General features: G+C 46.2%; 1 protein-coding gene across 10 annotated transcripts in view; it reads right to left on the bottom strand.

Moving 5' to 3' along the window:
* Sipa1l1 (signal induced proliferation associated 1 like 1) overlaps nucleotides 1–17685 on the bottom strand; it is a 280284-nt gene that overhangs the window by 14695 nt on the left and 247904 nt on the right. For all 10 annotated transcript variants that reach the window (XM_050164486.1, XM_050164489.1, XM_050164478.1 and 7 more), the window contains 4 exons: nucleotides 16696–16814; nucleotides 13210–13652; nucleotides 1073–1309; nucleotides 156–321 (listed from right to left, as the gene is read on the bottom strand). In XM_050164486.1, the coding sequence (XP_050020443.1) occupies nucleotides 156–321; nucleotides 1073–1309; nucleotides 13210–13652; nucleotides 16696–16814 (965 nt within the window). The remainder of the gene's footprint in view (nucleotides 1–155; nucleotides 322–1072; nucleotides 1310–13209; nucleotides 13653–16695; nucleotides 16815–17685) is intronic.

Here is a 17685-nt window from a genome sequence, read left to right as displayed (position 1 = left end):
CTAGAGAAAGGACAGCTTAACAGGAACCCACACTAAAGAGATGCGGCTGCGGGGACAGAGTGCTCAGTGCTGAGGAAGAGGAGGCCCCAACACCCTCAGCCCAAGTTCCTATCACGCCTGGCTTTCCTCTGCCATTACTCCAGCCTGCCTTCTACCTTGAAATTCTTCTGTGATTCCGGAGTTGGGCTCTCAAGGTCGATGAGTTTCTTTAGATCCTCCTCAATGGTGGACTTGGAGGTGGGCTTGGGGGATGCCCGCAGGTCCCTGGTTGAGGCTCGGAGTCTAGTGTGGGCCATCTCATTGCCATCACTCTGATGACGCCTGCGGAGAGAGATGGTGAAAATGGAGTCCATAGGATTGGCTCAAGGGCATGGGGGCTGGGAAGTGAGGCAAGTGAGAAGGGTATGCTCCTGTTTACACAGAATCTACTCAGGTCAGTGCTGGTTGGAGAAACAGAGCCAATGTGAAACCCAAATAAAACCTGTACCATGAATAGATCCCTCCTCTACAGGAAACCATTTGCCCCATTAGCCAACACTAGCAGCAGACTTGACAGGACACCAGAGTCGGAGCCCCAGGGCCACCTTTATACAACGGAAGCAAAATGACAGGAATATTACATGGAAAGGGCCTTTATCCTTTGGGGCAGTCACTCAATTTCTGATATCCTTGCGGCCCTATGGGCCCAGCTAAGAAGGGGTCTACAGAAAGGCTGTGACGGACAGAAGGCTGGAATGTGTTGTTCACACAGTTCTTTCCGATGACAGCTCAAGATCTGAGATCGGAATGTTTCACAGTACATCTTACTCAAACAATGAGGCAGAGGAATAATTTAGAGAAAAAAAAATTACTTAGCAAATAAGATCTCTTGGGGGGAAAGGGAAAAGTGTGATCAGAATACATTACATGAAAAATATTTTTTTCCCATTTAAAAAAAGAAAGAAAAATCCCTCCAATAGGCCAATCCCTCCAACACCAGCCCCCAGCCCGGCATCCTGGGCTAAGAGACTGCCCTAGCTCTTTCTGTGCGCCAAGAAAACCAACCACAGCGTAGAAGGAGAAGAACTCTTACTTTCTTGTATCCATAAATCCCACGGAGTTAATGGTTCCTTCTGGCTTTTTCCATCCAATCAGGTACTTGCTAGTGGCACCCTGGCGGGGGTAGAAAGTCCTAGGCCCAGAGGAGGATGAGGAAGAGGAGAAGGATGGCGCGAGCTGGGAGGATGTGGTGGGATGAAGTTCCTCTTTGGGTGAGCTTCGGGCACTGGAGAACACCACGGGGCTGGCAGAATGCCGGGAGCTCATGGTGCTGTGGGGAGGCAGGACAGAGACAGTGACTCCTGTGTCTACCCAGGGTCTCCATGTCAGCTGCAGAAGTGGTGTCCAAGGTGGGATGAAGGAGAGGTTAGGGGAAAATGAGATCTGAATAAAAATCAACAATTAAAAGGGATGGCCACCTGTCTTCCTGACCTCCCCATGTCATTAGCTGTCTGCTCTCAAAGTGCTCTCAGTGGGGCTTGGTCTGCACTTAAAGTTAAAGTAGAAGCATTTAAGGCCGAGGGGCACTTTCAAGCACACTGGCCCCACTGATGTTCAGAAGGGGCAAGGGACAGGACAAGGAGTAGAAGTCTCAGTGTCTGTCTGTCTTGCTTTCCTCAGATCTGGAGGTTACAGTGATGCTAAGACCAGACTAAGGGCCAGAGGGAGACCAAGTCAGGGGCACAGCTCTCCTTGACACAGCCAAGGGCACACAGAGGTCCATGTCCCTGTAGCATCTAGCGTTCATACTGACTCACAAAGGCTGCTCATCACCAGACAAGTTTTAAGACTGAATAAGGCAGACTCTTCTTATCTCATCCACCACAAGCAGGGTCCCCATACTTCCTTTCTGAGGTCCCTCAGAGCCCACGTCCACACTATGAGCACTGCTGAGTGCTGCTTAGGAAAAATCTAAGGTCAGGCGACTTCTAGAACAGACACAATGTGGCATTCCTCGGTGGTGCTATTTGTCAAAGCTAACTGTCCTGACGAACAAGAGCAAAGCACCAGTCCGTAGTGATGTGCAGCTGGGACAGAGGAGCCATTCGGCAATGGGAGCTATGACAAAGGGAAGCTGGAGGAGGTCCACGGGAACTCTATCCTGGCAACTTTTCTGCAACTGTGAAGCTATCAGAATATTTTAAAGGGTTACAGTGGGAACAAAACCCAGAGCCCACTGGTGGGACAATATGGTGAAAACAAATCTTGACACTCCTCTGGCCTTAAACCTTAAACAAGATCAGTCATACCTATACTGTATATTTAAAAAGACCCATAGATTCTGAACCATAATATGGGAGAACATTTTTATAAAAGAGGCAGAGTGTTTTATAAATGAGATCACAAAAGCCCATTAAAGTTAAGAAATATCCACGCAGGCTGTGGTGGTAGCACAAGTCTTGAATCCCAGCATTTGGGAGGCAGAGGCAGGAGGACCCATAGTTAGGGCCAGTCTGGTCTATAGAGTGAGTTCAGAATATCCAGGCCTACACAAAGAAACCCTGTCTTGAAAACCAAAACAAGAAAGAACTATGCATCTAAAGGGGTAGAAAAATACATCCAATAATATGTTCCTATTCAATACATAAGCCAAACCCCTAGAAATAAACAAGGAAACTGTGTGAACTAGTGAGAGGGGCAATGGTCTAAACAGTGACTTCAAGGGAGAAATTAACTAAAGGAGCTGTGGGATAACCCTCTGTGCACTGTGAAGATGAGCTGCTCTTACTGTTAATAGAAGTTGATTGGCCTATGGCTAAGCAGGATTTCTGGGGCAGAGAGAAGGCTGGGCAGAAAAGGGTGGAGCAAGAGGAGATGCCAGGAGACGCAGAGTGAGCAGGATGGGAAGAACATACAAGGTAAACGAGCCTTGGGGCAGCTCGTTAATAGAAATGGGCTAATGTAAGTTATAAGAGCTAGCTAAAAACAAGCTTAAGCTAATGGCCAAGCATTTGTAATTAATATAAAGTCTCTGTGTGGCTACTTGGGAGCAGCTGGAGGGAAGGAAAAGTCTGCTATATAGAAGACACGAAAACACCAGCACTCACATCACCAAGTACCAGGAAAAGAGAAAGTAAGTCACAAGAATATCACACATCCGCCAGAGCAGCTAAATTAAAGTGCCACATGCCAGAGAGGACACGAGACAGCTCTTACAGACTGCTGGTAATGCGTTCCTGTTAAACCTTTTTGGTCAACTAGATCACAGCCTCTACTGAGGCTGAAGATAGGTCCTTCAGACATAACAATCGCTTTCTACCTACCACAGTGAGAGAAAGCACACCTAAGTGTAACTAAGGTATATTCAGATCTCTGTATTATCCTCAGACCAGAGATAACCTAAATTGGAACCAACAAAGGAAACAAATCGAGGTGTCTGGGAACACGGGGACAGACCCCAGCACTGTGGTGTGGATGAAAAAGACATCACACAGAGGGTGTCATTCTGTCTAAACCCAGAACCAAGGAAAGTGAGTCTGACCGGGGAAGGAGCGGGGTCAGAGTGAGGGGGGCAGGGATGTCGGTGATGGTCTAGTTTGCTTTGTCTATAGTGTTCACAGAGGGGTGTACACGTACTGTTGCTAGCCTTCAGAGAAAATGTCCACAGGAAAGCAGAAGTTAGTAACATGAAGGGAGGGGCCCCATCAGCATTTGAGGATCAGCAACCAGAGCCAGACAGGTATTGGGGAAGAATCTGTCTGGAGAGTATTCAACATGAATGTGGTCTGACGACTTCAGAAAACAAAGAACCAGATTCTCTATTTTTACAATGATACAGAAGAACTGGGCCCAAACTTGTAAAGATAGAATAAAAAAGACTGTCTTACTTTCATACCCCACACATTTTCTTTCCTCCCAAGTACTTTTCCAGCTAGAGATGACAGGCAGAACCCCTACAACATCTCCAAGAACAACATATATTTAAAAGAGTGCGATGCTGCCTCTTGATAAACATTCTATCTGGCTGCTTTTAAAACTAAGAAGAGGGATCAGAGAGATGGCTCAGTGGTTAAGAGCACGTATTGCTCTTGTAGAGTACCAGAGTTCAGCTCCTAATGGCTTACCAAGACCTGTAACTCCAAGAGAACCAATGTCCTCTCTTCCTGCCTCTGAGGACCATCAGGACATACCTTTGCAGACATACACATATTATTAAAAAAGAAAATAACACATCTTAAAAAAGAGTGTGTGTGTAAAACTAAGTGTTGAGTATTAAATCAGTAAGGTTAAAACAACCAACGGATCTCTGCTACAGAAAGAAGATCCAAAGCGTGAGGATGAACTGAAGGAAAAAGGGAAGACATCAAAGGGCTAAAGAGCGCACAGAGAGGCACCAGAGGCACAGCACATGTCAGGGAGGCAGTGTTGGCCAGTCAAGGGGCTTCTGCAGTGCAAGAGGGCAGCCTCAGGCAGGCTTTAGACAGCATGGTGGGTTGTGGGTGTGCCCGTTAGTTATGTAGGGATGAGATTCTAGTTTTTGGTTTGCAGATTTTAAAATTTATTTTTTGCTTTAGAATCTCTTGACACACAAAATACAGTTATGAGGTCCCAAGCCTTAACCCTGGTTGCCGTCTGGAGCAGGACTTAGTACATAAGTACTAAGGATATATAAGCAGCCGTGGACAGTCACACGAGACAGCTCTCAAACATCTAAAAATGTTGACTACATTCCCTCTCCAAAGATGCTGATGCAGTACGTGGGACAGGGTGGGCGACATGAGAACTCACACTTCTAACGTGTTCCCAGAGGCTGTTGTTGTCCATGACCCAGGCTCTGAAATCTACTGTACTTGAAGTACACCTTGTATTGCCGTATTTTACTTTCAAATACTTTGATATTCCATAGTTATTCAAAAATTCTGGAAGTTTGAAACGCTAAAGTTGAGTCAAAACAGAAATAATTTGCCAGGAGAATAGAAAATAAATGCCACAGTTTGTTAATTTACAAATCATCCTGCTGCGCTGCACAGATCTGTGCCAAGAGAGAATTAAAGAGGAGGCTGGGGAATGTTCAGAGGAGACGCCAGTGTGTGTGTGTCACGTATGGTTTTCTTCTCTATGTGAATCCAATTGTTACTTCCCTAACTGGCATTCGGAGAGTGTCTGTACTAGAACACAGGCGGACTTTACCTCCATGTGGCCACTACTCCCAGGAGCCCAGCAGGCTCTTACCAAAATACTTCTGCCCAGTGCAGACTACTGCATACTTGACTCTGTCTGGACTCCATCTTCCTGATTGGGGATAAACCCATGGGGGACTGAGATCTTTTTTCTTGCTTGCCACTGTATGTCCCATGCCTAGAATAGTCCCTGGCAACTGTAACCACTCAACATACGATGAAAGACAAGGCTAAATCAACAGGAAGCTGGAAATCCACCTCAGCTGTGAGAGTATGGATGCACACAGTGCTTTTCCCAAACTGTATTTAAAACTCCGTGTTACTTAGTTTTTATTGTAAATTAAGTTAATTAAGATTAATTAATGAATGCTTCTGCTTACAAGTGTATCCTCACTAGGGGAGCTACTTGATTTTATCCATGACTATGACGGCTAATACTCGGTCCCGGTGTGAAATGTTTACTAAATGTTATAACCAGGCAGCCCCACTTAAGAACTGATTGCATGTAATGAGGAACAAAAAGGAAAGAGAAGCAGATAGCACTGGGGTGAACGATGTCATATCGATTCCTTTTCTACTATAAGAAAAGCCAGCTTAACTGTGAGCACGGCCAGAGCAGATCAATGAGCATCCAGGCAGGATGTCCCTGGACTCTGACTTCAATTTCATCTACACTCTAGGATGCTTTGAGTTCTTCTAGAGCATGAGTTTTGAGAAGGAAGAGAGGACACACATGTATTGCTACACACAAAAATAAAAGAAAGGACAACAGGGCGACCAGGAGCCTGGGCCAGTCTGACTCATCCTGATTTCTCAACTTATGGCTTGAAGCAAAACACAAATAAAGGTCTGGAGCCTGGTGACTGCCCATGGGCCTTCATAGGAGGGGCTGGTTGCCTGCAGAAGGCACAGTGGTAGAGAGGGCGCTGCTTGAATTTGTCTACTGCCCTACAAAGAAAGGAACCAGCAGGATGGGGAGCACAGATGTCATCAATCAAATTTCCAGGTACCAATTCTGCATACTTGGGCTGAGGATGCCCTTCTAAATGTCTGCATCACCAGAGAGACCATCCTCTCTTGTGTGGCAACAGCTGCTGCCCACTGTCTGCTATGGAGAGTTGCCAGAGGGAAGACATATCATATTCGGGCGTGGCAGGAGGGCTGGAGTTTCAGTGCTGGCCTATGAAGGATGGTATTTTCAGAGAGGCAAAAGCAGCAATTAGTCACCTGTCAAATGGCTGTGACAAAATCTGGGCAAAGGCTGGGTGCTGGCCTATGACCAAGGAGAGGGGAGTGACAGGGTTTCCTGGAATTGCTTGTGCAAATAACAAGTCTTTGGGTGACAGATAATGGGGGATAATGATGAAGCAGGACTCCTCCCACTGTTCAGGACTGGCTAATTCTCGACTACCAGTTCCAGGCCTCTGGAGGGTTTCGGGAGACACTAGTATTAAAGCACTAGGGGAGATGGGCAGTGAAGTCTGGTGTTTAAGATGGTGTTAAGGAGCGGAGTGAGCATGGGAAAGAAAGCTGCTCATTTGTAAGAAACAAGTTCTGGTGAACAGAGAGCATGCACATTCAGCCTGGGGAACGAGGTGGGTGCAGAAGAGGCCTCATGGATCACTGTGGATCACAAGGTGAGTTAGCCCACCCAACTATGTAAATAAGGAGCCAACAAGATGCCTATAAACATTAGCATCTTAAAAGCGTAACAGTGTCAGGTTCAAGTCTGGTATCAAAAAAAAAAAAAAAAAGGAAGAAAGGAAGGGAGGGAGAGAGAGAATTAAAGAAATAAAATAGGAAGCTTGAGAAAAAGGCATGATTGAAAGAAAAAAGGTACCATGGGAGCTGTGAGACACATGCCTGTGAACAGGAAGTAGACACCTGCTTGCAGTAGGGATGAAGCTTAAGAAAACAAATGGTGCTCTCTTGCCTTAGGTACATTTCCAGAGCTATGCTTTTGGTGACTTTTTTCATTCTCAACAGGGCCAGTATCATGAGAGGACAGTAAGAGATGGGTCTGGAGTGACTGGTCACAGGCCACAGAGCTGGAGGACAGTGGCAGAAGAGACATGACATTGATTTCGGGTTCAAATTCACGTTCTTGAGTCTCTTGCTTGATTTGCCTGTGGTAAAGGGCACAATACATTTTTTCCCCTTTCTTTCATATAGTCATTGACTTATATCCAAAAGCTACGTTAAAGCAAATAGAATCGACCAGATTTCTTAACCTTAGAAGTAAAAACAAAGACAAATATTTACTTTCATGTTTAGAAAGAACTTGGCTGAACAAAACCACTTTTCTTTAGGTTAGAGTGTTTGGACTGTAGTTGGAGGGCCGAGCTCCAGCGGGGAGGCCAGGGAACCTCTTCTGTTGTCTTCCTCTCCTTAGTGAGCATATGCATAAATTCTGACCCTGAGAGGATGCTCCAAGTGGCAAATAATGGCGCCCACACTTGCCCCACTGCTTTGGCCTCTACTTCCCGCATTTGGAAGGCCTGGCCTTGCCATGTCAGCTGAGTTAAGGTTGTTTTGAGGGGCAGTGCTGTGGGGCGGCTCTGCATCAGACCCTCAAGACTGGACAGAGGGCTCACTGCTGGACATGCACTTCACGTTTCAGTCACTGTGGTTCTGTTTGCTACTCCTGCTGGTCCCTACAGCACAGATAAAACAGTCATCACTCCTCCAGCTGGAGGAGATCCAGCAAGACACTAGCCTGGCTGAAGGCTGTTCCACACAAGAAAAGCAATGCATCCCAATGCTTACTGCACGCAGAGCTCTGCACAAATGAAACAGAGGTGCCCACAGCTCAACCAAAGTTCTGGGTTTCAAATTCCAGAGGCGGCAACTTCAAATTCTGAATTAGTCTATAATACTTGAAGAAACAGTATTCTCAACAGAGGGAGAAAGGTGAAGACTGGACCTGGTGTATAGGCCTGGGACCCTGGCTGTCGCAGGAGGATCAGAAGTTCAAACCCAGCCTGGACAACTTAGTAAAACCCTGCTCATAATCAAAGAGTAAAGAGTTGGAGATGCGGCTCAGTGGTACAGCATCTGGCAGCCAAATGCAAGGCCCTGAGTTCACTTCTCAGTACTTGGGAATAGAGGGTGGAGGGGTGGGGGCTGTGCTAAAGAAGACAGGCAATTAACTGTAAATTCCAGTCAGAAAAGATTTAGGGCAAAAAACCCACTGCATATAGAAACAATGGAACAATTTCTAAACAAAGAGGGAAGCATCCTCTGAAAGAGACTGAGAATCTGGAGGACAAAGTTTAAACACAGCAGCTGTAAGACAAGACACACAGAGATAGCCCAGCAGCCTGTGTAAGCTCCACCCAAGAAGCCCCCTCACCACTCCCAGGAAAGAGCTTTTCTGGCACAAACAATTCATTAGCTTATGAGGTCACTAGAAAAGGCCCATCCACAAAACTGAGCTGGGTTACAGGCAGGCAGTTTTCTTGGCCTTGAGCCGGGCACTCTGGTGCCATTCAGAACGACCAACTTCTTTTTTACATTTTAAAGATTAAAAAAGAAAACTTTTATTTAGAAATAACTTTCCAAAAGCTCGTGCTAGACACGCAAGGCCTTCAGTACTACACACTTAAGTACTACAATCTATACATGAGAGCAGATGTGTCTGCAGGAAGCTCTGAAATGGAGCGTGGTTTTCTGAAGAGGCATGAGTTGAGAATTTCTGTGGCTTCTGAATTCTCTTAGTGGAAGTGGGAGCATTAGGACGGGGCATTTCCTGTTTGTCCATCAGGATCCACCTGCTGATACTCTGGTGGTACCTGAGAACACAGGAGCTTACGGTATGTGTGCTCAGCGGGAAGTCCTCCTCTATGAGGTGACCATAAAAATGTGGGTCCCAACTGCTAGAGGCTCTCAGGGTGCTTTGGGAAGCCAAGAAGAGTTTTAAGGCGGGCAGAATGGCTGGCTAACAAGAGTGACTGAAGAGGAATGGGTTCTCTAACATGCTAACTTGGCATGTTATAGAAAGAAGTAATAGGAGTTAGCATATCCTCCCCAAGGGCTGATGTGCTGAAGGCAATGCCTCTCAACCTTCCTAACACAGCTGCCCTGTAACACAGTTCCTCATGCTGCCGTGACTCCCAACCATAATATTATTTTCATTGCTACTTCATAACTACAATTTTGGTACTGCTATAAATGGTAATGTAAATAATTTGTGGACGGGAGGTTTGTCAAAGGGGTCACAATCCACTGGTTGAGAACTGCTGGATAAAAACTTGGTCCCCCAACTGACCAAGAAGGGACTAGATCAGAACAGCTTGGCGCCAATAAAGGAGTGACCCCCTGGAAGACTCACAACACAGTAGCAATTGGGGTGGTGGAGAAAACTTTGGAGCTAGGGTCTAGTTAGACAAAGCAGGGTTCTGAAGGCATGCTCTTGCTGCCCCGTGTGTCTGTCTCTCGGTTTCTAGGCCACCATGAGGTGGGGCAGGTCTGCCAATCACTCCTACTGCCACCATGTTGTATCCTGCCTTATTCTGGACCCCAGCAATGGACCCAGCACATCTTAGACTGAAATCCTTGACACCATGAACCCAAACAAATCTTTCCGGTGAACTGTTTGTGCCAGGCATTTTGTCAGTGACAGAAGCCCGCCAACAAGAGGGCCCGTGTGTAGGTATGAGGTGGGCTCTTTAAGTTTTCTGTAGGGTGCGGGCTCAAGGTCAGCAGAACTCGAGCCCTCTGGGGCTTCGTAGCCGCTTTGATTAACTGAAGCCTTACCCTACACTACTGACCTTGCCGACTGTCACGGCCAGAACCTTTAAGAAAAACCACCAGCTCCAGCTATTAAGAACGTATTAAAATTTTCAATGAATATATTAAGTTCGTGTTACCTTCATCTCTTCTATGTTCACATTTTTTTGAGTGATACATTTTAAGATCTAAAAGGGAAAGAGCAATTATAAAATAATAAAACTTGAAACCTAGGTTGCACATTCTCTACCCCCATAGCAAGTTATCTGTAGGGACGGCCTCTCTTAATGACATTCAAACATAACATCCCCATGTAATTACCAACCCGCATTAAAGCAGTTCTCAAGGGGTGCCACAAAAAAAAAAACCTGCGCAGTCATCACCAGGGAGACTGGAGGACATAGGGGAAGGCCCGGCCTAGCCAGAAATATGGAGGGGAACTTAATCACTGTAATTTAAGTTTTGTCACCGAGTCCCAGGTACAAGCTCTTTTACGCACTGTCAAGAGAGCTCCACACTAATTGCTGGCCCTGTCTTCAGAGGACAAAAACACTCTATTTTGCTGTGATTTCAGCTTCCCCAGCCATGCACATTTGTGGCTTAGTCTTCTCTCCCTCTAGAAAGGGGAGGCTGCTACAGCTCACACTAGCCAGCTCACTCTGCCAAGACCAACAGACCCAACTTACAAAGCATGCCTGTTTACCGGAGTCTAGAAACCAGTGTGACTCAAGCCTCCGGTGGGTGGGATGCTCTGCCACCCTCCTGAAAGACCACATTCTTCTCTAAAGAGTTTGACTTTCAACAGCACATCTATTTCTAGGCAATGACTTCAATGACCCCACATGGCCCTCTGAAGCAGAAAATCTAGATAATCCTTTCTGAAGCTGTGGCAGGTCTGGTCAGCACAATGAAAACCCAGGTGCCTGCTTCTAGTGGTGGTGGTGTGGTATGCTGTGGGGTAGGTACGAAGGGGTGGGGGGAAGGATCCCCGGGAGTCACAGCAGTCTCAGTATGTTGTGGTCTGACACCAGGGTCCAGCTCCTCTCAACTGTGCTCTGGAGTCACACCATTCTAGACTATCCCTTCCCAGCTCACATCCTGCTACCTCGGGTTAGACCAAGGATCTCTCTTCAAGTGGACTACTGTCTTTAGGAAAAGGCCTCCTTCTCAAATGAGCAACTAAAACCAAGGAAACAGAAATCTAGGTTTCTAGAAACTGCTCAGTTCTGACACATTCTGAGGAACACTGGCAGTCTAGTTAATATGATGGAGCAGCCTGCAGGTCACTATCCTGCCAGGCTGTCTGTACTGCTAACAGCATCTGGGGCCCACTTTTTGGTTCTACTTTTCTAAACATATCCCTTACCCTTGTTGAGCCAAATATTCTAGCTCCTCAACTGCAGGACAATGGGCTCCTAAGGAGGCCACTTTCTCTAGGTCACTGCGGCTTGAGGGCCATGGAGTTTCCAGCCCAAGGTCATTTTAAGATCTCCTAGTAAAATCAGAAGTTACACCTAGATAGTCTCACCAACACGACTGCCCAAACACAGACTGTACAAGGAGGACACCACCAAACATGGCAACTGCAGGAGGAAAAGTTCACTAGGCCTCCACCCTATACAAAGAACTACAGGTAATTAAGGGAAACTGGGAGTGGGAAAGGTGGCTTCCTGATGTGGGAGTGTCATATATCAATCTGTTGATTTCATTGGTTAATTAAAGAAACTGCTTGCCCTGATAGGTTAAAAGATAGGTGGGAGGAGTAAACAGGAGGAAGAGGAAGTGAGGTAAGACTCCTCAGACAGACGCAAGATAGCTCTGCTCCCAGAGACACACGCGATGAAGCTCCGACCCAAGATGGATGTAGGCTAGAATCTTCCTGGTAAGCGCACCTTGGGGTGCTTACACACATTATTAGAAATGGGCTAGTCCAGGTGCGAGAGTTAGCCAAGAAGAGGCTAGATATAATGGGCAAGCAGTGTTTAAAAGAATACAATTTGTGTGTTGTTATTTCGGGCATGAGCTAGCAGGCGGCTGGGGTGCTGGGGACGCAGCCCCGCCGCTCCTTATTTCAACAGCTTCCCCAGGGAAGAGCACAGCAAATGGATGTCCAGTGACAAATGGCGGCTCTGAAAACATACATACACGTAACATTCTATGAACGGAACAGGTCACATTTAGGAATATATATACAAATATGCATATAATAATTAAAGAAAAAAGAGGCCATGAATTTGAAGGCATGGGGAGGCATATGTGAGAGGGTTTAGAGGGAAGAAGGGAGACACATAACTAAAATACAGTCTCAAAACTAACATGCTAGAATGTGGGGAATGCCACACCGAGCACAGCTGGTGAGATGCACCCAATCACACAGACTCCACCTTAAAGAGAAGAGAAACTTAAAACCTCCTGGGCATGAACAGAGACACAAGGAGAAAGCTGAGTGCTAAACTGAGTTAAAGTTAAGTACAAGTAAAGTCGATGTCTTTCCCCACCAGGGTGGTCTGGGTTTTACTAGCAGATTACATACATGGCTTCTTATTTGGAAAACTCAAAAGCTAAATGAGTCTCCACTGCCAGGTGGGGCAGCCAGGCTAGACAGTCACACACTGACCAGCAGCTTGCAACAGTGGAATTAAAAAGGAGAATGACCAGAGATGCAGAGGCGTAGAGCAGAAACAGAGAGTCCATTACACCGTGGATTTTAGGAAACAGAGAACAGCACTGCTTTTGTTTAGTGGAGTGGTGACCGAGCACAGTGCAGGAGTGTGCTTCCCTTGTGGAAAGGGCCTGTGCACCTTAGCTACGCTTTTCTGATGAGCGTCTCCACCATCAATACCTCACTGTCAGGAGCCAGTAATGGAAGCATGGGATAAGCAATGGGCCAGGGCGTGAAGCTAGGAAATGATGTGCTGGGATCTAAGGAAAAGCTGCCAATCTTAGGAAAGACCACTTTGTCTAAAAAACATAGTAAAGACTTTCAAGTACCTTCAAAAATCTGTAGCACTCTATATTCATTATATCAATGCTGAAATTCAAAATTAGAAAACTCTAATTCTGGAACACAGTTAGGGAAATTTAAAAAAAAAAAGCAGTTTTACAGTGAATATATCTGCAACATTTTCTCCCAATCTGAAATAACACACTAAGATTGCTGAACTATTTTGCTGAGAAATCATGGCATAAAATATAACAGTATATAAAAATACAGTGTTTATAAACAAAGGCACACAAACTCCAGTGACCCTGAGGCCATCAGCGTACACTAAAGTGGGGGAGGTGGGGACCCCTAGGGCAGGCAGAGTTGGAGGGCACTGACCTGGTGTGTGACGCAGCATCATTTATGCTGAAGGTGCTGTTCTCCCTGGTCAGAGGACTTGAGCCGCCCTGGCTCTTGCTGTGGATGTCCAGGCTCAGAGAGGACTCTGCTTTCCTGTCCATGCCATGGCCCTCGGTGTCTAGGGTCCGATCTGCCAGGGAGAGCACTTCGCTGGAGCTGTGCCACAGGGGTGCCACCTTCTCTTTGCCTGGCCCCGAACGAGGCGACGAAGTGGCGGCCCCCAGGGAGGCCGTGCTGCCGTGGCTGAGGCCGTAGGAGGTGGTATCGATGCCACTGTCAGCAGAGGTGCCCTGCAGGTAGTTGTAGCTGTTGAGTTCGGATTCCGTGCGGTCGCCGTCATACCACTTCTCGTCACTGTGGGCACTCGATGCATTGCTGGAGAGAGTGTTGCTGCTCGAGTGGCTGGAGTAGTGGCTGTCAGACTACAACAGAAGCAAGCGTCACTCCCGTGCAGGGGTCGCACCCTCAACACAAGAATCACACGGCTGGCTCTCTGGCGTGTGTCTAATTGAAAAGCTCCATTAGCAACTGAAAATAAGTTAAAGGGCCTGGGAACAGCACTTGAACTGATGGGCTCAACTTGGTGCCCCTGGCAGAGACGGCACATGTCCACCAAGAATTCATTTCCCATTATTTCTCTTAGGCTAACACAATAACACAATAGCATGGAGATCACTTTAATGCGGAAAAATAAAGGCTGTCATTGACATCTTTACTATCTTAACACAGAAAGGAAATGACATTTCCAAAGGGCTTATAATTAGAAAGTGTGCTTGACTCCAGAAGCCATACTCAGTAGCTAGCAAGCAGAATCCAAGATGAATAAAGTCCCCAGTCAGCATCTGCTTAGGAGACAGCTTTCCAACCAGTGCTGAAAGTTAAGATCTACCCAGAGATGTCAAGATAGTTCAATAAAGGGGAAAACTAGTCTCATCTATAAATGGTGCTGAAAAACTGGATCAACCAACCAAACACAAAAAAAACAAAACAAGAAGTTTTTTTAATCCTTACTGCACAGAAACAAAAACTTAGAGACACTGAAGACCTAAATGTACAAGCTAAACTTTATAAAACACGAGACAAAAACAGGTGTTAAGTCTCTATAACCATGGGTGACACCAGGGTGTCTTAGACAGGAAACCACAGGGACAACAAATATGTAAACTGGATTTTATCAAAACTAAAATGCAATTAAAATGGAGTGACAGGTGAACAGGCGCCTCTGAGAAGACGACACAGGAAGGTGCTCAATGTCACGGCCGTGGGGAAGTGCAGAGCACAGTGAGGACTTCACACACAGAATACCTCAAACAAAACAGTGGGCTGAAGAGGGGAGTATTACTAGGAATGGAAACTGGGGTGGTAGCTACGGAAAAACAGCTGCAATTCCATTCTTGATGGAGACTCAAGGGAGAGAAAAATGAAGATTCACAAAAATATATGCATGAGTGTTTATAGCATTAATCACAATAGACAAAAGAAGACTCAAACCAAGTGACCATTAACTTATCAAAAGATGAAAAATAGAATATACATTATATATATGTATATATATACATATACATACACACAGATGGCCACAGATCACGATTCATTCAAGTGCAGTTACTCAAAGCAGATTAGCGGTTCCCTGGATCTTAGAAGGGACAGGGAATTGGAGGTGACGACTAAACAATACAGGCTTCCAGAGTTATGAAATGTTCTGCTATTAGAGCATAGTGTTGACTGGACAACTCTTTGAGCATGTGTACATTATCATAAATTACATTTATTTATTTAGGTGTATGGGCATACATATGCTACAATAAGTGTGTGGAGATCAGTATACAATTTGTTGGAGTTGGTTCTCCCCTTCCACCAAGTCAGTTCTGGGGGTTGAAGTCAGGTCAGCAAGCTTGGCAGCAAGTGCCTTTACCTGTTGAGCCATCCTGAGTCTTTCTGAATATTAAAAACCTCTAAACCATATTTTTAAGTGGGTATGTGAGTGACAACTCAATAAAGATATGTATGCAGTGGCTGATTCCTAGATAGGATGTTTTATAGACTTCACCAAAGAAACAAGCTTTAAAAGGTATATGAACCACCTTCTGGTGTGCTGTTGGCTCTGCAAGTTGAACTCAGGGTCTTGCACAAAGGGTGAGCAAACGCCCTGCGAGGAGATACTTACTCAGCCTGTGAGGTGATACTTAAAAGGGAGGGAGACAGGAAGCTCAGCTACTAGCTGGAGACAAGATGAGGAGAAAGCACCGTGGTGCATCTGCTGGTAGGGGAGGAGAAACCCTTCACTAGCCAAGAGCAGGGTGGGAAGACACCTGTTTGACCTTGCAGGGAAACCCTCACCACGGAAAGCCGCCATCCATCATTTTACTAACGGGACTCTAACTTTTTTCAGTAACAAGTACTGCTCATCTTAGTTCACTTCAGAGTCTTGTGGCGGCCCAGTATGCTGCCCAGGCTGCACACTGCTAACTCTGCCTTCTGAGTGCTAGGGTACCAGGTGTGCGCCATGCCTGGGAATTGGGGCACTCCTCCAGCTTTGTCCCTGAGCTGCCATCGTGGCGTCCCAGCCACAGGTGGCTTCTGAATCTCAAATGTACTTGCCCTGAGTGAGAGTGAGCTGAAATATATCTGAGATTTCCTAAAAGCCAGAAAGTAAGGACAGGCAAAATTAATTTAAGTAACATACTTGATCTCACCAATGCATCCCAAATACTATTTATTAGGTACTCAGTATAAAAACTGATAATGAGAAAGGGAAAATTCAGATTGGTTCAAATATCAATCAAATACAAGTAGAGTTGTGAAGAACATGGATCCTAGCAAATCTACAGAGCAAAGTCTAGGACACACAGACTTGCTTGGTTTTTAGCTTCAATATTCCTTTCTCTGGAAGAAAGCTGGAAGAAACTGTGAGTATCCTCAAAAGTCAGCAAGCATGAAATGGAGAATTTCCCCATCCCAACAAATGACCCGAATACAAATACACTTTCCACAAGGAGACAAAAGGAGCAGGCAGGGAGTGAATGATAACTTGCAAAATATTTTGTGTACCCAAAGATAATGAGGAACCATGTTAGAACAGAGACAACATATGCCACGGCAGACAGGAGAGTCAGCAGGGCTGTGGTCACTGCGGGCTTGCCCAGGTCTGTCTGACCTGGCCTCACTCAACTTCCAGCTACGTGGAGGGTAGAACCTCTTTGCTGCACAGCTCTCCTTCTAACATCAGGACCTTTTCTGATTCCTGAATCTTTCCCTAAAGACCTGTGGGGATGCAGATCTACTCCTCAGGATGAAGTTTACATTAAAGTTACTCAGAATCTGGGCTGTGCAAACCCCAAGTGCTAGGTACCTTGTCTTCTGCCACAGGGTTGGGGTGGAGCAGGTAGGTACCATTTTTGAGTTACAGGAATCACAACACATTGCTGGAAATCAGTTATTTCATTGCGCTTACAGTGAACTTACATGGCCTTGTTTGTTTGGAGACAAGTGAACCACCGGATCCTGCCGAATTAATCTCCCACTGGGGCTGTCTCGGAAAGCAGGCAGCACCTTTGATACTGCTGGGAGATGGCATGTAGGCTCTGGAACACAGCACAGGAAGTTAGGGTACAGACACTAAGCAAAGTACAGCTGCCACGCGGAGATGGCCGGCCACCCATCTCTCAGGGCTCTCTGACCAGTCAACTCTGGGCACCAGCAGCAAGCTTGTTAGGACTCTACACTAGAGACAGCATGTCAGAAACTAGGTGACTGATGAAGAAAGCTTGAGCTGGTGACATGTCACATCATACATATTAGCACAGCCAAGTGCCACCAAACCAAAGGCCATGAATAACACAGTAAAGTATGGAACTAACTATTCCTTTGGGAACTTTCAGAATACATGGTTAAACTCATGAATTATTCACTGCAGCGAGGCAGACCTAACTTTGTGTCCATTCCCTAGACAGGCGCAGATGCAATCACAGTACTTACCCTGACAGTTAGGGAACATTCTGCCTGTGGATTCATGCTGCCAGAGGACAAAATAACTGAATCCCTGAGGTCCTCTATAACTCTAAGCTGGCAGACCAGACACACAGCAGCTAGTTTACTTCAAATGATCGTTTCCTTTTGGGGGCCGCACTGGTAGTCAAGAGGCAGCGATTTACCCCAACTGCCTAGAGCTAACAGCAAGAATTATGGACTTCACCAGCACCCGTCTTGACCTGCAGAGGACCAGGCAGCCTGTTCTGGAGTGACTCGACACCAGTCCGGGGGCAGCGAGGCAGAAGCAAATATCCATGCAGATGAGTGAGCCTGTGAGCCCAGCAGAGCCTGCTACACTGTCACAAGAACCACATCGCAGCGCACTGGGAGCAGGGATGGATGCGTCTACCCAGCAGGTACCGGTTACATCCACTCCAAGTCTGGGGAGGTCAGCTTTATGCATCACATACTAAGCCAGGAAAA

Source organism: Alexandromys fortis, unplaced genomic scaffold (genome assembly GCF_014885135.2).
Source record: "Alexandromys fortis isolate MF-2015 unplaced genomic scaffold, M_Fortis_MF-2015_v1.1 scaffold_159, whole genome shotgun sequence".
Lineage (NCBI taxonomy): Eukaryota > Metazoa > Chordata > Mammalia > Rodentia > Cricetidae > Alexandromys > Alexandromys fortis.
This window is presented reverse-complemented; position numbering and strand designations above follow the sequence as displayed.